Source organism: Passer domesticus, chromosome 1, assembly GCF_036417665.1.
Source record: "Passer domesticus isolate bPasDom1 chromosome 1, bPasDom1.hap1, whole genome shotgun sequence".
NCBI lineage: Eukaryota > Metazoa > Chordata > Aves > Passeriformes > Passeridae > Passer > Passer domesticus.
The window spans coordinates 67064355-67089518 of NC_087474.1; the positions used below are offsets into that span (position 1 = coordinate 67064355).

The following is a 25164-nucleotide window of genomic DNA, read 5'->3' on the forward strand; positions in this document are numbered from 1 at the left end:
GTTTATTCATATAAAAGGAATGTGTGACATTTAGCCTGAATGGAGCCTTTCAGTGCAATGCATGTACTTAATATGGTTAAGACTTATTTTTTAAAATATGCTTTAAAACTGTGTACCCTTCTGCTCACAATAAATTAATTTAGTATACTAATAGGATCAGTGTTGCCATGTACACAAGTTTAAATTACAAGCAGAACATCTATTTATGCTTGGTTGCAGAGTTGTCCCACATGCTCTGTTGAATAATTTCAATTGCTTAAACAGTTTGTAAACACTGACTTAGTGTCTCATGTCAATACCAGAAACTTCACCAGAAACAGTTCTGCCATTTCTGGAAATTACAATTTTTATGAGTCTGTCAAATCACTTGTTAAGAGTTTCAGTGGTTTTTCATTTTAGAACACAAACTCAAAAACAGACAGGGGCATACTGACACTTGCAAGTGCCACCAGAAGTAGTGAAATATCCTTTTTCACAGCATAAACTGCTTGAAATATTGGCATATTGCACAAGTCATGTTTTGCCTGTAGATTTCATGGATGCTTGCTTATAACAGAAGTATCACAAGACTTCTCTTTCTTCTTGTCATGCTGCCTGGCAAAAAACTGTGTCAGAGTTTGTAGAGGAGTAATATATATGCCTAAACATTTCTTTTTGGTGTATTTGCTACCTAGTGTCAGGTAACATACCAACTCTTCCCTTTCCTTCTGCTTCCTAACTGGCTTCCAGTCATCTTAGCTTTGTCCTTACCTCTCCTTAGCTTGTTATCCCAGGCTTTTTCTTTTTCTGTATTATTCATCCACTTTCCCACTCACCTGTGTGCCCAACAGACCTTGTCTCTTCCTTTTCAAAAATCATCTCTGGATGTAAGTATTGATGGGAGATTCCTTCATTTCTAGGGTTTCCATTGCAAGCTTCAGGTCCTTGATTCCTCTTTGCCTTCCTTGCCAATTAGCCCCAGCTATGTAAAAGATTTAACATTTTTTCCAAGGCTTTTTATAGTACTGTGAGGGAGGTATAGAGTATGCAGAAAACCAAATTAATTTAAATTAAGTACTAAAGAGCCAGGAAGTGCCAGAATTCTTTTGCTATGTGACCTTAATTTGTACTCATCTGTAAGGTTTACTACAGCCCTGTCTTCAGGTATATAAATTTACACTCCTATTCCTTCAGAAGTATGTACTAAAATATGCATTTATAGATTTTTTTTTTCCTAAGGTGCTTTATTTAAAGGAGAAAAATGCAGAAAAACAGATACTGAATCATATGTTAATCTTCTGAAAGTGTATTGCCAAACCACTGTGATATAAGCTGTTTAGCAGCTGATCATATTCAAAGCCAAAATGTCATTCAGAGTTTCTGGATAAACTGATACACCCTGCAGTAATCCTAAATGAGTACTTAGAATGATTGGCTTTTCAGGAAGCCAAGGCACAAGAAATGAGTCTGTGAGTTAACAATTTGTTAAAAGGGAGGGAAAATGTCAGGAATATAGAGGCAGTCCTTGTAGTAGAGATTTGTCACCACTGAAATTCTACAGATATTGTACTGCCTGCCTTATCATAGAACCACAGAGTGGTCTGGTTTGGAGGGGACCTTAAAGATCATCTCGTTCCAAACCCCTGCCGTGGGCAGGGACAACTCTTAGAGCTTCATCCAACCTTAACCTTGAACACCTCCAGGGATGGGGCATCCACAGCTTCTCTGGGCAGCCTGCTCCAGTGCCTCATTACCCTCACAGTAAAGACTTTCTTTCTAGTATCTAAATGTACTCTCTGTCATTGTGAAGCCATTCCTCCTTGTCCTGTCACTAAATGCACTTGTAGCCTCTCTCCATCTTTCTTGTGGGATTAAGTGAGGACAGGCAGTTACATGAGTGCTGTGCAGTGAACTTTGCTGATGAGAGTTTTTTAAAATAAGGATGGGACAGATCATAAAGAATTTCAAAAGGATCTTCTAAGAGAGAATAACTGTAGAATTAAAAGACAGATTACATGAATTTCTACCATTTGTTATAAATTTATTCAGAGGGAGGAAAATCCCAACTGCACATAAAAATACCGCTAAAGTGCAAATTATTGAGCTTATTAGAGTTCCATGAAGATGTCATCTTGGCTGCAGTCAAGAAAGCACATCAGTTGTCTTCCTCATCAGAAGAAGGAGAGAGTACATTGCCATGTCACTCAACAAATGTTAGGATTACTGGCATCATGTGCAGTTACGATTCTCGTGACTCCACCAGAAATCAAAAGTTATGTCCTAGAACTCAGAAACTGTGATAAAGACTAAAAAGATAAATAGAGGTGTGGAATGGTTGCAGTAGAAGAAACAAACAAGTTCACACTTAGTGCAGAAAGAAGACAAGTAGAAAGGGTATAAAAAGAGGCTTCTTAAGTCGCAAAGGGCATGGAGAAAAAAGAGTGGTCACTGATTTGGTGAACCCTATTCAGTACAAGAACTAAGAGACATCAAATAACATCAGCAGGACCTAAGCTGAAAACAAAGAAGCAGAGACGTCTTCATGAAATACACAACTGAGCCGTGGAACCTCCTTGCCAGAGGACATGGTAAATGCCATCTATTTGTACATGCTCAGGAGAAATCTAAGCAAAAGATAAATCTTTTATTCTTTTCTGGTGTGGTTCTGAACTCACCCAGGCCTTGGTCCAGACTGCTTCTCTGACACTAAGTTTGCACAAGAACATTCCTATGAGTCTTATATCCTACAATTATAGAGGATAGAAATGTGCAGCTAAGAAATTTGTGTTGCAGCCAGTGGGAAAAAAAAAACAAACACCCTCTGATGAGAAATATAACAAAAGCCAGCCAGACTAACTCAGTGAATGGCTAAGAACTGCAGCAGCAGAATTGCGGCCTGCCATTTGGAGCCTTAAGGAGTGTAATCAGTTGACAGAGCTAGGGGAAGTAAACAAAACTTCTGCTTGGAAAATGGAGATTTTTAGCAAGAATGAAAACAGCAGTTTAGTTGAATACAGCTGGGCACGGCACTGAAGGAAAGCACAGATGTCCTAATTCAAAGGAGTCCTGCTGTGTTTGAAAAAGATGAGACAAACAGCAAGGTGAAAACTGAGTGGATGTGTACAAATGTCACTGTCCTTGTGGGGAGAAAGACATCTATGGGTAGATGGATATAGAAGACATAGAAAGCCTGTACTTCAGTAATTCTTGGGCCTACAAACAAGCACTAGATATGCAAGAAACCCCAGTGACCTACAGCAGTGGGGATAATAAACTGTTTGTATTTAGGGATTCCTCCACAGCCATCCATTCAAAACTAATGGACTGCAGAGGTCAAGAACATACTCTGTCTTGTTTTTCCTTATCCATCATCCATAATAATGTTGAGCATTGGCAAGATATCCATGTTAAAATGTCCAGCAGAAACTAAAGGCACTATCAGCAGCATTTCATGCAGATTGTTTGCATGAACAGCGTATTACTTCCTTCATTTCTATGGGTTTTCTAAAATTGGAGGAAAATTCCATCCAATAAGTCTTTGCTGTGTATACTGTAAAAATTCATTACAAGTTCTATAAATCTGAAGACTGCTTCTACATTTGTCTCTTAAATATGTTAGTCTACTGTAAGATACCAAGACAGACATATGTTTGCCATATATACTGGATTAAAAATTCTATTGCAACAGGAAGGATTATGCAGGTAAGCCACTGACATTTTGTGGATAGAGAGACAGATAGTTCCTTCTTTCCTATCAAAGGAAGGTTCTGAGTTAAAAATAGTTCAACAGGACTAACAATGGCTCTTGGTAGCTATTGCTAAATATTAAACTTGAAAAAAATGGAAAAATGGAAAAGTAAGCCAGACTTACATACATACATACTTACTTACATATATAAAGACATTTCCCATGAATGCTTAAAACCTCAGTATTTTCTCTTAGGACAACATATATGTAGCGTGCAAGATAAAGGCATAAAGTATGATTTGACCAAATGTTACAAACACTGTTCCTGTAAGCAGTGTGGCTGGTGGTAACAATGGAAAAATTTCAGGAAGACAGAAAGAAAAGAAATTAGAGCCTCAAGTAGAAAAGGTGAATGATGAAATGTTTTTTCAGCCCTGATACAGAGTACTGTGCACCTGAAAACAGGGGTTTTTTGGTCCTCTGAAGATGATAAAAATGTGTGTGTTTATATTAAGACGCTTGATTACAGATAATTTGATCTCTTCATTCCTTGTCATTATGGAGAAGGTGGATAGCAAAAAATACTGGTCTGCAGCTTAGTTAAAATTATATCTGGAGAGACCTAACCTGTTGTGGTTTCTAACCAAAATGAGTCTGGGGTAGAATCAATATTCTAGATTTTAAAGCCCTAACCTCTCTATTTCCTATTTAACAAAATGTAAATAAATAAACAAACAATCAAAAAACCCCAACAACAGCAACAACAAAAAGCCACTGAAATAACCCAGTAACAAACCTCTCCCAAAATAGCCAACAAAATACCACCACCACCAAACTCAAACATTTTATTCACAGTAAAATAAATTTTTTCCTAATTTTGTTTATTTATTTGGATTGTTCTTTCATTACTGCAAAAAACTGTGCGCCTGTCTGTCTTCCACTTCCCATCCTAGGTAAATAATTTTTAGCTTTGATTCTCTTAAGGTGATCATCAGCACTTTTCAGCCTAGATCTACCAAAAGCCCAACTGGTCTATTTCCATATGCAGAACTTTCCAAGCTCTCCTGCCCCAGCCAAAAAGTGACAATTGCAGCCTTTGTTAAACATCTGATGACTTAAAAATTGTCAGATTAATTTCAAGCATATCCTTGCAGAATTTTTTCCTTGGGCAAGTGCTAGCTTAGAAGAACCACAAGTGGAAAAAAATGCTTTTCATTGAGTTAGGCGTAAAGTAACACTTCTAATGGAAACTATTAGAAATGCTCAGCTACAAGATCTCTATAGCAGACACATATATGTGCAGCTGCTGAGGTAGGGACACACTCTCAAACTACATGCAGGGTGTAAATCTCTGTAAATATGAGTATTAAACTTAGAGAACTTGTCAGAGAAAATGGTGTATTTCAAAATGTCTTTGTAGGTGATAAAACATGTAAGACATAGCAGGTGTGAATCCCAGGCATTTGTTGCCATTTAACTGCTCCTCTGTCCTGCACGTACCTTCAAACTTGCTTCTGATGAAGTTTGGCTAAAATGGCAGGAGAAATGTCCATTCCATATAAGAATTTGTATCACTGCCTGTGTAATCCTGGATGGAAGGATGTTGGAAGTCATATTTTATTGAATAAGTGGAGATTGTGAGCAGGCAGGAAGGGGAAGCTGGAGAAGCTGTGCTGCTGCCTGTCAGGGTACACAGCAGTTAAAGACAGAGCTGGATAATGACAGCGCTGGGATGGTGCACAGCAGTAAGGGGTGTCCATCCATAAATACAGTAGGAAGTTTTCGGCAGTGGTCTGACAGGAAAGTCTACACGGAGTCAGATTTCAGAGCTGGAGCAGTGAATTGCAGTGAGTCACACAGAGAGCCTGAGTGCTGCCTTTGTTCCACTTGTGTCTGAACGTTGGAGGCGAAACGGCAGGCTCCCGTTTTTATTAACTTCTTCTTTTCATAAGCATAAAAACTCATGTGCACTGCACTTTTTTCTCACTTAAGTTCTTTCCACTGACTTTCAGAAAATGCTCTCATGGTAAGAACTCTTGCTTCTAAATTTTACTTTTTCTTTCCTCCCCCCCGCCCCCCACCCCATGTGTTTCTGTGTTACACTCTTTGGTCTCATTCTTCCCCCACCCTCCTTTTTTTGGCACACCTGCTCCAGGCATGTCTGGTGGACCTGGGACTTGTCGCTACTGCTCTTTGGCTTGTCAATCCATGCTGGTGCAGCAGCTCAGATCATAGAAGGTAAGGCTTCTCCAAATCATGTTTATAATTTGAGAGTAAGTGTGGATTTTAAGATTTGCTTTCCTAATATGGAAAGAGGCTCTACCATTTCAGATCTTCATTTTATCTGCTGCTTACTGTTCATCATTTAATATAGGAAAGCTGCTGTGAGTTAGGAGCTTAAATTCCCATTCATTCTGAATGAGGATAAATAAATACATTAGTTCTCCAGCTCTAAAGCAGCCTATCATGACAGCTTTCTCAATATATCTTCAGAGTGTAATTGTTAACAGAAAGTACGTTAAGGAAATTCAGAATACTGTATGTTTTACAATTAGGATAGATACACGTGTCACTGTGGGCACATCAGGAATGTGCCAGGGATGGTGTGAGTGCAAAGACATAGATGTGATGCCCGTTCCAGTGCATAGAGATTTCTCCTGGTAAAAGCCTGGACAAATTGAGATTTTCTAATTACTTGAGTTAAATGTTTAGTTTTACCAGTCCAGTCTTCATGGACTTTCAGTGAAAAGTCTTTTTGTAATTTCAGATCATAAGTTCTTGTAACACAGCCAAATTCCTCAGCATCTCTGGAAGGCATAGCCTTACATTTAACTAGTGAGAGACAACACTGATTTAAAAGTTTACATGTAATTTTGAGAAAAGAGAAAAAGTTTCACACATTACTTTGCCATTAGGAATGGTGATATTTACACCAAAAAGCTTTTTTAACTTTCTTGCAAAACTAGTTGGCATTTGTTATGCAAATGACCTCTAGGTAACTGTGTAGAAAGTATTGATGGGAAGTAGATACCACACATGAAGACTTTAATGTTACTCATTGGTTTTTGCCTTTTAATTGACACTGTCATAGATCACTGACACTTTTGCATCTGAAAGCCAAAGCCCCAGGTAGTTATTTCAGTATAAGAAAAAGTCACATATTAGTTATCACCAAAAAAGGCTATAGGTACAGATGAGAAATATGTAATGCTGTACATGTAATTAATTAAGGAAACAAACAGAAACCAGTGCTTAGAATTAAGAAATGTGTATCAAAATGGTGACTGATATATAATATATTGTCTATCCACTGGAGGCAGATCTGTTGCATCAGGTAAAAATGTTTTTCTTGAGCTGATGAATGATAGTGCATGAGAGAGGTCTGGACAGGAGAGAACCAAATTTTGGCACACACAAGTAAATAATCGGAAGATCATTAGAGATGCAAGTAAAGTGACAAAACCTGCAAATATTTATTTGACACACAACTTCTTTTTTGGTGGATCTATGCTTGTTTCTATTACCTGAAGATCCGTTTTTTTAAAATCTCCTATCTGTGAAAGTCAGATCAGATGTCAGAAGTAGGAAAGATAATCACTATTGTTTCTGGACAATTTCTTCCAGTGCAGAATTTTACTGCTGCTGGAAGGACTCCTAACTTTACTATGAATGAAGATCAAGTGAGGTTATGGAAGTGTCCTAAGATCACTGGAGACTTAGACACTGCTCTGGGAATATGTTCCTTCATGATTGACTTGGCCTCATAATTCCTACTCATGTGTCTGTTAACACAGAAGTTCCTGTTCCCAAATGTTTACTAAATTTTTTCACATATGATTTTTAAGTTCTTGACATAATGGGGGTCTCACATTTTCCATTACACAGCACATTTTCCTAACACTTGATTTAAATTATTTCATCTTCTGAAATCAGGTGTTGAATGTCAGAGACAGGAATAATATTCCTTTCCTTCTGGTGCTGCAAATACACGACTAATAGGAATTCTACCTGTAATTGAAGAGAAGAGTTTCATACTTTAAATCTTTCAGTCTAACTATTGTAGAAATAACCTCATTTTCCTTTTTCACAGTTCCTTTCAGCAGTAGAGTGCACAGAAATAAACTGTGTATTTAAGATGAAAATGCTTGGAGACACAGAGTGATGAATTGGCCCTCTGGTATTCAGGCCTTTTGTTGCTAAACATATGCTTTATCCAGTGTCCTTTTGGTCGCTGTCTCCTTCTAGGTTACTGCTTTCCAGGAGTCTCCAGCCCTGTGAATAATGCTGTACTGCTTTTCTGAGCCTAGCTCTACACTATCTATCCATAGCACTGATGGGTATCTTTAAATTCATTTGAATGAAAGAGAAACTGTGAATGAGTAAGTGCAGTTTTAGAGAATCAGTGCAGGTGCCTTCTGCTGTATCATTGTGCTGGCCACATGCAAGAAGGAAAAAAATACCTTAAGATGTTCTTAAGTTGGTTAAATAATGGCAAGAAAATTATTCACGGATTGAACTATTCACTAAGAGATTGGGAAGGGGTAACTTATTTTTTACAAACCTGAAAACAAAGCAGTGACCCTCAGATTTTAGAAAAATTTGCCATCTTTGCCTTCACCATCTTTGTCTTCTTGTTTTCCCCAGGGGAGCACTGAATTGTGAAGCAGGGTTGAGGGTGCTGAATAAAACAAAAGCCTCAGCAGATGTCCAGCAGAGGGCTTGAGCTCTTTTATGACTTTGTGAGAGATACTAGAAAGATTAGTAAGAAAATTTTAATCTGTTTTCTATCAGGAACAATGTTTTGACCAAGTCTTGTTTCTCTTGAGGAAATTCTGTAGTTATGATTATTTCCTACACAGAAAAAGAAGGGGGGAAAGAATGATGGGAAGTTGTCATTCAGATGATAGTCTTTGAATTTGTTTGAGAACTTCTGGGCTGTAGTTTAACTTTGTAGTAAACTTGTGAGATGTTGGGTCTTTTAGCAGAAGTCTTGCTTTCATTTCCAAGTCCAAGAATTTCTGGCTACTGCTTTCATGGTAGAATAAAACAGAAAATAAAAAAGAGAAAGCATATAAAAACATATTTGAAGCAATGAACTACTAGTTGTAAAACAAATATTTAAAATTTTGAAATATTTAGTTCAGAACTTTAAAATTCAGTTGCATGGTCTGCAAATTGATGGGATTTGGTCATTACTTCAACAAAACTTTTAAGAAATAATGTGACCTTGCTTCAGAGTGAAACTGAACAAGAGTTCTGAAATCTCAGCAGTTTCTCTGAGTTAGAATGATGAATTTTACTATCTCTGTTGATAGTTTTTTAGTCCATTTCACTGCAGCTAGCATAGCACATGTGCAAATAGATAAGGAATAAAATGCTGTCTTCCTCTTCACTCAAATGTAATGTTATTTGAGCCATGGGGAGCTTCTGCAGTTTTTCTCTTGTGTTCACAAACATTTTGCAAGTATAGTACTCTATTCTTCTTGGGTTTGTACAGGAGGACTGAATATATGTTGGTGTCTTAATGAATTACTTAATCACTTCTCTTTTGTTCAATTGACATGTATCTATCTGTTCATAAAAGCATGGTCTGTCTTATTTATCTGGTACTGCCTTGCAGCGCATATACTTTGCCCTTAATTATGCCTGATAATGTATCTTGATTTACACTTATTACCCTGGCTGCTCTTAATATGTTTTGTTTCTTCAACAACGAATTAAGTTAGTGAACTGAAGGTACTCAGAGCACAGTCTTGAACATGCTGGCACCCAAACTGTGGACAGACATAAAGTTAGAAAATCTCAATGCCAGCCCTGCTCATGTTTGAGTGATAGACTCCTCCCTATGACTTGCTCTAGTTCTTGCAGAAGTGACATTTATTCTTCTAGGCTATCTAGGCAGTTATCGGTGTTTCTCAGTTCTTTACAGTCAAATCAGTGCCTGCATTTTAAAAAGATATTTTAAAAATGTTTAAATGTGTGTGGTTCTACAGTTTATGTTATGTATATGAGCTCTAAAAGAAGCTTTACAAATTTCTCATTGACATCTGGGTTTTATTATTAGCCAAGCTGAACAGCTCTTTCTTGGCCTAAGTAACATGCTTAGCAATAGTTTACATAAAGTAAATATTTGTCTCTTTCATTGGCCCTCTGTACACAGAAAGGCTGTCATTAGGCTGTTGACATAAACTCTGCACTCCTGACCTGCTGAGTTTAATGGAGGAATTGTGAATTATTGACTTTCATTGGCTGATGATCAGCTGGTGTGATTCTTACAAGCAGAGAACCTGAACTTCTCTTCACAGTAAACTGACATCATGAGTGTAAACAAACTTGTCTATGCATCTAAAATCTTGTTTCTACCAAGTAATTACTGTATGTGCCCTGAGTGTCAAATGTGTGCAATCACACATGTGATGGGGATGGCTCAGTCCATTCTTTCCAAAGACAAGACACAATTACAGTGGTAATAAAGGACAATCCTCCTTAAAGAGAACTCAGATGGTATTGCAATCCTCTTGTACTAGAATGAGCATTTGGACCTCATCAAACTGCAATTGAGTCTAAATTGAATGAGCCACTGTGATCCTTCAGGCACGTCTTCAAGCTGTTACCAGCTGTTGTGCATGTTTTTAATGTGGAGCTGAGCCTGATTTCATAGTTGATAAAAAAGCCTTCCCATGCAGAACACAGTAATTTACAATAGAAAATCATTTTGTTTCAGCTGGGGTCATCTCTTTCAGTAGCTGAAGAGATTGATAACACCAGTAGGACAAACCTGACTTAGAAAATTTGTTCCATTTTATCACTTTTCTAAATGGATTCTTTTTCCATGTAACGCTCTTTACATGTTAATTCTCTTGGACAAAAAACTGCATGCTTCCTAAGCGACTCTACCGGGCAACAGAAGACGTATTTTAGCTTTTTTTTTCTGAGGCCTCAGAAGAGGAAACCAGCTGGGGTGGATATACTGTTATAATGACTGTCTTCATTTCCCCTCTGGAGGCGTCCTTCGGCACACTAGAAGTCTGGAGCAAGCAGTTGTTTCCATGATATTGAATAGGACTCAAAGTCACATTTGTGCTTGCATTTGTTACTAGCATTTAATTTGAAGGATCATTTCAATAAATGAGCATCAGAAGGAAAGAATTGATTATATTACTTATGTTTAGTATATTCAAAGGGTTCCAAAGAACATATTTCTTATTGTAATATGTTAATTATGAGATCAAATGCTTCTTTTGGAGGACGTCTGTCCCTTTGGTTGCGATTTCTTCCCCTTTCCTTTGCTGTATTAGCCACGGATCAGTTTGGTTTTACTTGTAGTGGTGTCTCATATTTGACCAAATTAATGCAGTACCTTTGCCGATTTATGCAAGTGTGCCATGGCTAGAAAGACAGTAAATTTTACAGTTCAGTGAATTCTGATTGCTTTATTTAGGCTGCCATTAATGGTAACTAATTAAGAGTATTTATCATCATTAATTTTAAGTCCTCAAACAATCTTTTCCTATTTGGCCAACCCACAAAATTAAAACAGGTTCATAAAACAACAAAATTAAACAGCAATTTAGACAGTGGTTAATTCTCTTCATGAAACCTTCCCATCTCTAGCAGCTCCTACACTCAAACCTAAAAATTCATAAATGTTGCAGAGAGTCAAATACAGGTAGAATTCTCCCAAAGAATGAATAAAATGAGGAAACCTCAGTTTTAATGTATTTGCATATGAGTAGCGTGAAATCACAGATGTATTATTCAGGATACTTTCTGGTCCGAAAACCTTGGAAAAAGTAATTGCCAGAGCTGAATGTGTCCTGAAAAACAATTGCAGTGTTTTAAATCATTTGTGGCTGCCTTACATCCCAGTCTGAGAAGAACTGGGGTCTGTACCAAGTTTTCCTGAAGGGTTCTGAGAAGAACCAGGGTTTTCTGGAGCCACTCAAATGTGTTTTATTCCAAACATTCAATTACTGGAAGCCTAAATCTAGTAACAGTGATTCAGCAATGAGATCTGAATATCAACTGCCCCATCACTCATGGTCTTTTTCTTCACCTTCAGTACAGAAGACAAAATACTAACAAGTAAGGGCTTCAGCCGGTTCATTCTATATTTGGGAACCTCTTGGGTCATATCATTCTGAGTCTACCTCCTCTGTTGCCACTGAATCCACTTCTTGCTGTGAAGAGTTACTGCAGTAACTTATAACTGCTCAGGTAGCATTAACTTCCAGTCCTATTTGTGATATATCTTCCTCTGAACTGTGAAATCAGAGTTCTGTACATAGTCATGATGTCTGGCTCTACTTCTTTGGAAAGATGAATTTAGTTTTTTATTTTCTCTGCACTTTTTTGGTGGTTGGTGACCAAGAGGGCATTATAGCATTTGTCATTATTCATTGCATTTTATAATCACTGCCCTTATTTACAAGTGACATACATAACCTAGCTCAAGGAGAACAGAACCCACCTAGAAGTAATTTTAAATTTTGTGCTGCCTGCTAAAGAGTAAGTTGATGACTCTTGAGAGAAAAGAATAGTGCTCCAAGACATGCTTCAAAATTTCCTATAAGCTGGGGATATTTTGAATAGCCTGTAACTGGGATTTGCTGAAAAACAGTTTCAGAACATAAACCTATGTGACATCCAAGCTCTGATTCATCTCTGGTGATATTTCATATAAGTACACTCAAACAGTAAAATGAAACATATGAGAGTTGGAAACAGGGTCAGGTAGCATGGCAAAAACATAGAGACAGTCTAAGAGCATGGGAATGAGCTCAGGAAAGTCAAAACCCAGTTGGAATTAAATTTAGCAAGGGAAGAGAAGTGCACCAAGAAAGCCTTCTACAGGTATACCAGCAGGGAAAAAAAAAAAAAAAAAAGAGGGAAAAAAAAAAAAAAGTCGATCTACTGCAAAATTAAATGGGGCAATGAATCCAGTGACGGGACATGGAAACAATCCAGGGACTCAATGCCTTCTTTGCCTCACTTTTTACCAGTAAGATTTCTCTCCAGGAAACTGAGACCCTGAGCCCATTGGGAAAGTCTGAAGGCATGAATTCAAGTCCTCCATTGAGGCAGACTGAGAGACGGGACATTGAAGTCAGTTGGATATCTGCAAGTTTACAGGACCTCATGAGACACATCCATGAGGGCTCATCAAACTGGCTGATATCATTGAGATAGAACTTTGGAATACAATCTTTGAAAGATTGTGGTGATCAGAAGATCCTATGAATGGAAAGAAATCCAGAGTTACTCCTATTTTCAAGAAGAGCAAGGAGCAGGACCTGGGGATCTGCAGGCTGAGCCATTGACCTCAGTTCCTGGGAAGGCATGGGAGCACATTATTGTGGAAGACATTCTAGTAAGAGGAAGGTGATTAGGAGTAGTCAGCAGAAAAGTGGGAAAGGGAAAATCTTGCCTGGAAATCCCATAGCCTTAAGCAATGAAATGACCAGCTCAGTGTGTGAGGAAAAGACAGCTGGTATTTGTGTAAGACTTTCAGCACTGTCTCCCGTAACATCCACGTAGATAAACTCTTGACTTAAGGATGAGATGAGTGAGCAATGATGCATACTGACAACAGTCTGACTGACATGTGCTTGAAGGGGTGTAATCAGTGGTGTGAAGTGCAGCTACTGCATGCCAGTTACCACTCCATCAGTGCACCACTCTGTGGTGCACACTGAGCCCAACACTTCTTAACATCTTTATTCACAACATAAATTATGTGATAGATTGAACCCTGAACATCTCAGGTAGAATCTGGTCCCATAATCAAGAGCGATCACTTCAGAATTTTTACAACTTGAGTGCTGTGGCTACCAGAACCCAGGCTAACTCTTAGAACTCCAGCACAACGCCAGGAGTGGGGAACTGCCTCGGTATGGTGATTTACCAGAGGCAGAACCTTCAGAGCCACTTGCTCTAAAGTGCCAGACACAAGCCATGACAGGGACCAGACAGAGAAGAAACAAGTAGGCTCTCTGTCTTGAGATGCCACAAGGAAACACTTACTCTAAGAAAAGAGACCAGACACAATGAGGCCCAGGCACTCTAGTGCAAGGGATTTTGTACAAACACGAATAGGGCGGGGATACAAACAGCTAACCACTAGGGAATCCTCAGGGGAGGAGTGAGGGGATTACATCAAGCGTCTGGGGCCAGTTGGGGTAGGACGGTGGAGAGGATGGGTCACATGGGCCAATGGAGCTTTGTGGAGTAGAATTCCAAAGGAGTGTTGCAGACAGGGATTGGCTCGAGGTTTAAGTGGCAGAGAAGGTTTGGGACTCAAGGGCTGAGATGCCTTGACCAGCCGGGGAAGAGCTGGAACAAGGGGTGGGGAATGGCATGAGGGACAGCTTTGAGGGAGGGTAAAACCCAGGGGTAAACCATCTTGGGGAGAACGTGGGGGTACAACAGAATGAACCACTTAAATAGGAATAAATAAAATAAATTTGAACTGCAACACTTGAGCTGTGAGCCATGTCCATGGGAAAAACAGGCAACTAAAAGAGCAGATCTGTTTGGGGTTGGAAAAGAGCTGTATAGCTTTTCTAAATTTATTATTTTCTGCTCTTTGACAGTACCAAAAAAGTGAAACCAGATGACAATATGTATCAAGCCCTTTTTTCCCCACCATTATGCATATGCACTGTATCATGGCATGTTTGATGTCTTAATTTGATAACTAACAGCTGTCAAGCACACACTGCAGGTACAACATTTCTTGAAATATATTAATTTAGAGTTGTTGCTGCTTCTCCCTGTGTTTCTTTCTGTCCCAAAGAAAATGTCTGTCTCAGCACTGTTGTGTTGCATGGGAAGGTAAATCTTCAGGTGTAAAAGGGTTGTGAATAATTGAAACAAATGTGCTGGTAGCCTCAGTAATTATTAGCCATTAATGTGTACCTGGTGGTCTACAAAGCAAACTGTGGGGAAAATGATGCAAAACCTAAGGCTTTTCTAGGAATCCTCTCATTTTTGGAATTCCTAACACCAAAATATCCATTGATTAGGAATCCTTCTTGCCAGTGCTTTGGCTGCCTCACAGAGGGAGGTGTGAGGGAGTAGTGTCTCCCCACAGTAAGGATTTTTACTTTTGCCATCCTGCTTTGGTTAGCTATGGACCGACTTAATATACTGCGTCACATATGTGAATGTGATGCTTTTTTATTCTCAGAGGGCCAAAGTCTTAGCTTTTCATAGTCTTCAAGTTTCCAAAGGCTGTTCCAGTTCCATCTGTTTCAACACTCTGCCAAACCAGCACAGCTTTTGACTCGGTAAGGCGGAACCACTCATCTGTAATGAATGCTCCACAGTAGTGCTGCCACTTTGTGGTGCTTGTGGGTGTGGGTATACATGACTCGAACCCTTTCATGCTTTTCACAGTAAAAAACAAGGAAACATTTCATCCTGTTCAGGCTGGCCATGAATGTGGTTTAACCTACATGGTTTGATTTTTTTTAGTTTCTGTCTTTAGTTTCTTTCACATGCGATTACAGGAAAGGTGTAAAACACATACTAGTTCTGAAAGTTGTCTTAGCTGAAAAAATCTGGCCCTTGATCAAAATAACCTATTAGTTATGGTAGTGAAATGGTATTAATGTAAAAACACTTACCTGAAAGAGTTTTAGTTTTCAGTGTTCTATAAAGTATGTCATATTAGTGTATAGCTCCATTTGTTTTTACCAAACAATACTTGACTGAACTCAAAGTACTGTTGAGGTGGCCTTATATTATAATCAAGGCTTTGATTCTACATGTATTTTTGTTGGGTTTTTTGTATGTTGTGTTTTCAGGGGTTTTTGGGGGTGTATGCTTTTTTTTCTGATGTGCTTAAAGTGAAACTTAAATCTATCACGAGATGCAAATCTGACAAATGAGTACCACATGGCAACATCCTGGTCCAGGGATATGATGAGTTGGGGAGTGGGGGTGGTGTTCAGTGCAAGTGTAAACATTCATAAAATTTCAAGGATGCTTTTTCAGTGGAAAAATAAACAAACCACTGGTGACCTGAAGTATTGTATCTCCTTTTTTACATTTCTCTTACAGAATTTCAAAAGACAGGATGGAATTGTGGCAACTCTGTTACTGCTTTGCCCATGTGAGCTTTGACTTGTTCAACAAAGTTTTCATTAAAAAAAAAAGGAAGTGGGGATAAAACTGCTGCTCCAATTAGGAGTTAACACAGACACTCCCAAGTATTTACAGTATGAATGTTAAATGAATACTTGCTTACAAGCCCTCTGATGCACTGAAGCTACTCATATCTTAAGTGTCCTATTCCAAGACATATTGTTTCCAGACACATTGTAAAATTTCCATAAAGAGCATTGAAAAGAAGTTACTGTCTCATTTAGCTGCTAAACAGTCAGCCAAACAATAGTAAATACAAGATTTGGTACAAATGCCTGAAACAACTACGGGGAAAGCAAGACTATCTACATCAATACCTTGTCTTGTCCTCTGTTCTGTGTGTAATTACGATACCATAGCCATACACCAAAGTACTTTGGAAATATTAACTATCCCTGTCTGTGTGATATGCTTATCTGATATGAACAAAAGGTTTTCCTGTGTCTGAATACTTAGTTCTGCTGTGTTTTCTTCATGGATGAATTTCTAAACCTAAACAAACAATGCAGACTAAAATCATGAAGGAAAATTTGTGTGGAACAGTCTGTTAGAATGACACCATCATAAGAATGGTTGACAGGTGGTGTTTATTCTCTTACTGAGGAGGCTGTGACAACTGTGTGTCTCCAACTTCTTTCAGCCTTTCCGTTTTTGATTCATAGTATGTAGAAGATGCAATGTAGAACTTTGCATTTTGAAACCAGAAGAGGTAGGGAGACACTCAGCACTTGTCTCCACATCCTCTTGCATCTGCACAAGGATTGGAGAGGAACTTGGTCATAATGCCTTTATCTGTCCTGAAGCGGAAGTGGATCAGTTTGACAAGTTTCAGATGGTTCTCTGCCTCTGTAATGGACATGAAACAAAGAGTTCTCAGCTGCCAGTTTACTTAAAATACATCTCAGAAATTGTAGGGAAAGCCTAAAGATTGAGGGTTCACATTCATGTTACCTGTGGGTTTCCCAAACTGAGCCTGTCTTGCTGCAGTTTAGAAACTTAAGGCATTCTTCATCTGAAGATGAAGCTTTTTGTTAAGCAGCCTGCAGTGTACAGCACTTATTTTTGACAGCCTCTCTCTCTCTCTCACTTTATTGGTATATCATCATTTTGTCATCTGCTCCTGTTCAATATTCTGTTATTGTTGACTTGTAGATCCAATTGTTGTCTTTCTTAGCAACTTCAGCCACCCTGTACCTCAAGAAGTTTCCACACTTGGGCAAGGTGATGACGTGGTCCTCATCATCACTGTTTGAATGGTGGCAGAGACAAAAGAGGCAGAGTTTTCTTAGAAAATAAAACAGAGCAAAAGAGTAAGTAGCAGCCAAAAGATGCCGCAAAGGAAATTTTGATTGAACAAATGGGAAAAAAAATCCTCACCATGGCAGCAGTTAAGTTCTGGAAGAAGTTGGTGGGTTTGTGGAATCTCTATTTTTACAAGTATTTCTAAACTTGACTAGGTAGGGCTCTTGACAGCACTATTCTTCAGGATAGCCCTGCACTAAGCAGCCCATTGGATTAGATTACTTTTGCAGTGCTCTTGCAAACTATTTTTTCCTGTGATTTTTAAAAAGGGAACTTAAAATTGGGTTTTGAATGATTATTTTGTTTCTGAGCCTCATTCTCAGTGATGTGGTAATAGAAAAGGGCAGATGAGGAAAATTAATATAGTTAATACTAAAAGACCCGGATTGTGCTTGGCTGTCTTAATCCCTTGCTGTTTGTGAGCCTTGTTAGAATAATCAGAGACCTGATAGGCTGTTAATACTTACACCCAATAACCATATGGAATCAAATTAGCCTTTTCCACTTTATATTCTTGTCTAAAAATAGGTCAAAGGATATACCCTTTTCATTATCCATTTTTCACTCTCTTCCTTTTTCCCTTTTCTCTTTTCCCCTTTCTCTGTTTTTATTTCTCCACTTGCCTCTTTCTCCCCCCTTGCAATTTCCACTTCTGTTTCTCATTTTGTTTTGTTTTGGAGTTCTGTAGAATGCTTTTGGGAAAATAATCTTGGAGCAGAACACAGGAATATGTTACTGTAATCTTATGATTTCTCATCTTTCCTCATGGTCCTGGTGATCATGAGGCTCTTTAAACAATGCTCTTGTCCTCCCTTTCCAAGAGAGTAGAGGTTAAAGATTTTTGAAATTTATGTGCCTTCTTGCTCTCTGGCCTTTCAGGGACTCATGGTCAAGCAGGCTACACTGACCACAAACTCTGTGGTCCATCCTGCTCTGCAGCTGTTTGCACTCAGTATCAGAAGGATCCTGTCTCACTGACTTTAGTCACAGATTTCAGCTGTTAGGGACAGAGGCAGACTGTACCTCTGCATTAACACAAGCAAACCTGTTATTGTCATGACTGTGATGGCATTTCCTCCTGAATTATTGTCTTTCTACTAATGCTCTAGATAAACTCTCAACAGAAAAAGCGAAGTTTCTGATTTCAAGAAAGACCAATTGCATTTTTTTTTTAATGTCGTGTTTACATATATTTTCATTTTTGCAATATGGAAGAGTATTGAGGAGAATTTCCCTCTGTCTAACTCCAGGACCTAATTTGTTACTCAGAGTTAGTTTTTTTTAAACTATCCTATTCTATGTAATAGACTTGCCTCAAATTAAAAAAAAAAAAAAAAAAAAAAAACCCCAAAAATAACAACAACAACAAAAAAAAAAACCAGACCCAGAAGACTGTCCTAAATGGGCTGGAGTCCTAAAATATCAGTGACTTTGTGAGCTAAGCTGTGATTTATTGTTCTTATTCTGTGTTATTCCTGCTATATGCGCATCATAGAAAAAAGCATTCTAGTTTAGGGTAGTCACTGAATATTATGAAGGGTTTCTACCCGTAATATTAATGGATGTTTTAAACCTAAAACCAAAAATGAGTCCTTGCTTAAACTGGTGTTTTATTTAGCTCTTAAAAGCTAATCTCAGCCCTGTAGGATCAAGGCTTGAATAAACAAAAAAGAATATGCTGCAAGATCAAGAAAATAAACACATATTTCTTCCCTTAGAGGCCAAAATTCATACCATGCAGTAAAACCTCACTCAGTTGTACTATCATTGTCTATACTGCTTTCTTCTAATTTTAACTCAGAAATAAATACATCTCTTCTTCTCTAACTGGAAATCTTTCTGCTGGAAGAGACTTGGGTCTGGATTAGTTGTGATATAAATCACTAACAAATTCTTATGTGTATTTTTCATTATATAAAGTTTTACAGACATTTCACCTTACAAAGAATTAGTTGGCTGAATTCTGTCTTTGAAGAGTACGAATTACTGTACTTAAAAAATTCTTTGTATCTTCTTATTAATCTCATTACACATTATGTGTTTCTCTAGATACAAAAAGGCTTTGACACTCTATTTCATGAATATTTTTTTTCATTCATAGATTTTCTTCATTTTGAAGCCATGTCATGAATATATGTATGCTCTAAATATGTAATGAGGAAGATGTTACTCTAATTTTCATTTTCTTGATAGCAGGTGTAGACTGTCAGAGAGCACCAAAGGCAGGCTGCTCTGCAGTGGTCAGGGAGCAGGAAGCCAAACCTCTGAACAAGTGACCTCACCAGCAAGGACACTGTTCCACAGAAAGAAAGCAAATTTATCAGAGTATGTTTGTTGATGGCAGCTAAGTTCAGCCAAGAGTCCGTATCATTGCACAAGTCCACAGTGATGAGGAAGCCAGAAAGTCAAGCCAGGAATACAAGTTTTTGGGTAAAGCTTTGGGTCTGAGTCAGCAGGACTCATGGCTGGCTGGACATGGACTAGCCAGCTGCAACATAACACAGGCACGGACCAAAGGCAAGATCCTCAGTTTAAAGGCAACTGCCAAAAGAAGGAGTGAGGGAAAGCCCTGCTGTGTCTTCTTCAAACTGTTTTTACAGGGAATGTTAAATGCATGAAACCTGAACTGTCACAGAGCAATGAAGTTTCTGCCTCTGCTCTGGAAGTGAACCTCTTTGTTACTGAGTTGTCTTCAGATTTTAACATGTAGTGGAGAGCACTGTCTTGGTTTCCTGTCTAGACACAGAATAAAAAAGGTCCTTTTGGCTTTTACTATAACTGATTATGTACTGGATGGTGTCTAAAATTGTCTCAGAGAGAATGGTAGTTACACTGCACAATCTTCTGATCCAGACTGTCACTTCAGGATGTTGTCTTAGTATTAATCTGTGCCTATTATGTGCCTCTGTTGCAGAGAAGCAATGGTGCCAGCAGCAATTCTTGTCAGATGGAAATGGCAGAAGGGTGTTAGAAGGGTGTTAGAAGGGCATCTAAGCCCTAACAGATGGCCCTATGAGATATTCCTGAAGCATTTTGAACTTTGTACTACTTGAAATTTGTCTCACCTGGGTATGGAGGGAGGTTTGAGAGGGTTTGTGGTGGAGGACAAAGCCTCACAGTAGCACAGGCATTGTATGATTTGGAGATTGAAAAGCTTAGAGATGTCACTATGCAAAACGCCGTCTTTCACAGCCAGAAGTTACTCTGTCACTGATGATGATGATGGTGATGATGATGATGATGATGATGATGGTGATAATATGAAATCTTTCTGGATCCTGGGATTCCCTGCTCCATCATACTTTTACAGGACTATTTATGCTTACACACTGAGAAAAAAATATGCCTATTTGCCAAAGCAGAGAACCAGATATTTTCCAAATTTGCAATGCCATTTTAACTATTAAAATTAGTAATTAGTGTGGTAACTAATATATTAACTTCCAACAAGAAAACCTAGAGAGACCTGTGTGCAGCTCATAATGATTTTGGAGCACCATAGCTTACCCTTAGATATATGATATTTTGTCCAGAGAAAACCATGTTGCCTTCTTATTAACAATAATTTGGTTTTAGTACTGCTGCCTTGCATCTGTTGTTTTAATATGGCCAACAGTAGAAATTTGAGAGATGCAATGGCATGTGCTCCCTGAGAACCTCCTTTCTAGGCAGACAAGAAAAATAAAGGTGGTTTGAAATTCTCTTTACTCTGTCTGACAAAACCCAGTGGCATTGTGGCAACTGCAAAACCTGATGTGTTTCAGAGATCAGTCTGTGTTCATGATGTCTTTTTTTCATGCCAACGGTACTGACCAAATCCATTGTAACTGTCATTTATTAAACTGTACATTAGGAATAGCATATGGGAATGGACTCTTTGTTCAGATAGAAATTGCTATTTATAACAGCTTCCAGCATGCTCTTTCTCTATATTAAAGTATTTCATGCTACAGCCCACTGTTCAAACATATGTGTATGTAGAACATTGACAATTTGAAGTCTGGATAATTTCAAAACAAACTGTCCTCTGCTTTCTGAACTCAGTATTGTTACTGGCTTCTTTCTCCTCTGATTGGTTTGAATTTCAGCCAAGTGAAAACAGTTTTGCAGTAGTTGAATGTAGCTCTTCTTCAGAAAAGTTGGTTGCAATGTGTTGTATAGAGAAAGTAATTTTATTTTCTTAAGCATTTCTGTAACACCTCTGACCCCTGGCCATAAACCAGCACATTTGTGAGGGGAGGTGCTCCATGCACCAGAGTGAAGATACACAACTCTGACACAGAGGGCAACTGTTGATCTACGGAGATTAATGAGGGAAAACTTCCTTTGGATATCTGTCAACTTCTAAAAATTTTTGTTTGCAGCAGATGGTCTTGGGTTACTACTAAAGGAAATGAACATTAATTTGGATAAACTAGATGCTAAAATTCAGGCAAGAACATGAATTTCTAAAGGACTTTTTTTAAAACAAAGAATAGCTCTTGTTCCTCCAGGAACAAGCTGACCAGTAAAAACATGTAAGGATTCTACAAGATTTGAAGGATTAATTTTCCCAGTGCACAGTGTATTCCATAATTGCTCATTTTCTTGTGCTCTGACTTGGGCACCAGCCACCACTGAAGATTGAAGCAAACAGACATCTTATGAGTTAGCAAGAGGGTGTCTTCTTTGTGCTGACAGAGTATGGCTCACGTTGTGCAGAAAAACAGCTGGCACCTGCTGAGGCTGTGCTAAGGATTTTGTTTACATCTTTTACTTCCACTGTAGTCCGAATTTGGTCCAATTGCTGCTGGATATATTCTTGCTGCTGGATATATCCTACATCTGAAACTGTGCCAAGGCTAAGGGAAACCTGCCATGATTAAACATAATAAGGGGTTTTAACTTGTACCTTTGCCTTCCTTAAAAAGGTTTATGCTTTCCCCACTTAAAGGTTTCACTACAGAAGGACTGCAGAAGTAAGACTAAGCTGCAGAATCTTCTTTCTATAGATTTAGCTCTAGATAAAGTCAACATTTGCTTTTCCTGGGCATTTCTGATACTCTTAAAAATGACAATAACAATTTGTGTTTCTTTTTAATGTAAAGTGAAATGTTAACATTTTCCCCCACTTATTCTGTAAGATATGAAATGTTATTAACCCTTGGAAATGTGTTCCATAATTTCCTGGTTCATTTGTGGTTCCAGAAAGTCCAACTTCTAACTCTGTGTCAGCCACAAAATGGGGATTTCTGTATTATGGAACTGTCCTGAAGCCTTGAACTTGAGATATCCACGTGAATTGCAAAAATCAGTTACAATTTTATGCTTGATTTTACATAGCATGCCAGACCCATCTAAAGAAGCATGATTATATTTTGGCAGAAGTTCAATGGCACTCACATGCTTTCTAAAAAATCTTTAATCAATAGGCTTTTAAAAAATTCACTTCATTATGAAAATCCTCCTCAGAACAATTAGGAAAAAGAAATCAGGGTTATGGACCTGAATAATAGGAGTAGTCTATGTGGTATTTACTAAGGAAAATGAAAATTCCAGCCAGCTGGATGCTGAAATGAATACAAAAACAATAGAAAACTGGAGCCAGAGGGGTTGAAATCTTTGCTGTTTTCTGCAAGCTTGGATCCTAAGCCAGCACATGGTGTGATAAAGCCAAAGTAGCATCATGAAGACCCAGCACTGCCTTGAAAACAGAAACTGCCAGAGAAAAGAGTAAGGGCAGGTGAGATTTACTGAATGCTGCCAATTTTCTTTCCAGGTTTGCCAATTAGTGACTGCAATATGATCAAACTGTTGCAATCTATAACTAATGAGTAATTCAGTATTTCTGTGTTTGAGATGGAAATGTTCAGTAGACACTGGAATGGTGTTGACAAAATTTGTGTCAAGGCACTTTGGAAGATGGCGTCATTGCACAACAATTAGTGGTTGCCCAGCATAATTATGAGTGCTTTATTAAAATTGCACTTAATTCCATGGGTGAATATGGATTCCCTGCTGTATCAAACACATAAAAATTTTTGAACAGAGGCAACTTTTTTTTTAATAACTGGGAATCTTATGAATGTTAAGAATCCAAAGGATTTTCATAGAAGATATAAATCAGAGAAAGCATTTTCAACCATCTATATGGAAAGATTGTGAATTTATTGCTAAATTTTGTTTTCAGAAGTTCTGATAAAAGTTTGAGCCGTGAGGAACAAAGGATAAAAAATTGTCTTAAATGAAAAATTTTATAAATATTAGAGAATAATTTTATTTAACCAGTCATGAATTTTTCTGTTTCTATAATCTGCAATGAAAAATGACCTCAGGAAATTTGCCAAGTAACCGATTCTTTGTTTTATTAATAATAAGCATAAAGATAACAAAAAGTCTGTAAGATGTCATTATCTGTCTCCCTTAGCTGACTTATGTGGGAAGTGTGAAATAACTGGAAGAATTAAGAGCTGGTTTGTCTTTCTATATTATGTAAGAAGTTGCACAAACAATTTTAATTGCATTCAAATGAGATGTGTCATGCACTGCAAATCACATATATTTTTCTCTTTAATACTATAATGGCCATAGAGCTTAATTCAGAAAGCCTGGATAGGATGTTTTGATGTTATTATTGCTGTCTTTGTTAAAAGAAGTTATATATAGAGCAGGTAATCAAAGGGAAAACATTCCTATGATGACTAAAATGTAGACAAAAAAATACATAAACCAAAGGCATACCACTGTCAGTGTTTTGATCATTTCATCACAGTCTACAATCAATCAGAATACTTAAAAGTAAAAAACTGAATATGAGAAAGACATAGACCTTCCTGAGTGTGTCCTGAAGAGGGCCATGAAGGTGATCAGAGGGATGGAGCACTTCTCCTATGAGGACTGCAGCTGTTCAGCCTGGAGAATGGAGAAGCTTTTATGGCACCTTCCACTACCTTGAGGGGGCTTAAAAGAGAGCTGGAGAGTGACTTTTTACAAATGCACTTCGTTTTGGGACACAGTGAATGGCTTTAAGCTAAAAGAGGGTAGGTTTAAATTATATATCAGGAAGAAATTCTGCTCTCTGGGGGTGGTGAAACACTGTCACAGGTTGCCCAGAGAGGTTGTGGATGCTCCATCCCTGGAAGTGCTCAAGGCCAGGTTGGATGGGGCTTTGAGCAGCCTGCTCCAGTGGAAGGTGTCCCTGTCCATGGCAGGAGGTTTGGAACTAGGTGATCTTTAAACTTCCTTGCAGACAAAACAATTCTATGATTCTATGATATTCTGCCTCTGAGCTGTATAAAAATAAATTTTAAAAAAATCATACCACAGTCAGACACTGAGACATCTCACAGAGCCCCTGTCTCTCCCTTGCCATATGCTAAGTTCCACAGTAACTCCTAGTAGCTTAGGGGTAGGTGCTGACATGCAGTTTGGTTTATCTCAAGAAGGTAAATTCTTGCCAAGTAGTTTTGCTATACATTTGCTAAGCTCACTGCTGGCTTTTCAAAAATGACAACATATGCTTCAAATGCAAAAGTAGTCAGAGTATTGTAACATCAAGACTTGTTTGAAAAAATGCTTTGCAATGTTTTCAGTAAGATTTTGCAGGATTTCTGGGAGTTGCTAGTTTAAGAGAATGTATTTATTTCTGTAATGTTTGCCTCATTTGTATAATTTTATTCCTCCACATCCTCCATGTGCTTTCTTTAATCCTGTTTCAAGGATTAAAACATTTATAGTTTTTTTTAAAAAGTATTTGCTTGGTCATCTGCTCATTTTTATTATATCTATTACAGGTGACAGAGGGATATCTATTCTGAGGCATTTGAGATCATAGTTATCCAAGACTATCTCTTGTATACCATCAAAAATTCCATATCATTTAGTAAATCTAACATTGACGAGTTGCTTGATAGACTGTTAGCAAGATAACAGAAAAATTTTACTCCACAGTCCTTCTAAAATAATAATATTTGTAAAATGAAAGCTAACATAAATGCTATTAAAGTCTGTCATGATTTGCTTCTGCAAAATGTTCTAGACTATGTCACTTAGAGTGCTGTTAGTATATA

At 38.1% G+C, this 25164-nt stretch overlaps 1 protein-coding gene across 1 annotated transcript in view; it reads left to right on the forward strand.

Moving 5' to 3' along the window:
* The first annotated feature begins 5339 nt into the window (after positions 1-5339).
* The window catches only part of LOC135301681 (collagen alpha-1(XV) chain-like), a 117632-nt gene continuing 97807 nt past the window's right edge, over positions 5340-25164 (forward strand). Inside the window, exons 1-2 of the mRNA XM_064421987.1 lie at positions 5340-5693; positions 5823-5905. Of these exons, the coding sequence (XP_064278057.1) occupies positions 5683-5693; positions 5823-5905 (94 nt within the window). The 5' untranslated portion in view covers positions 5340-5682. The remainder of the gene's footprint in view (positions 5694-5822; positions 5906-25164) is intronic.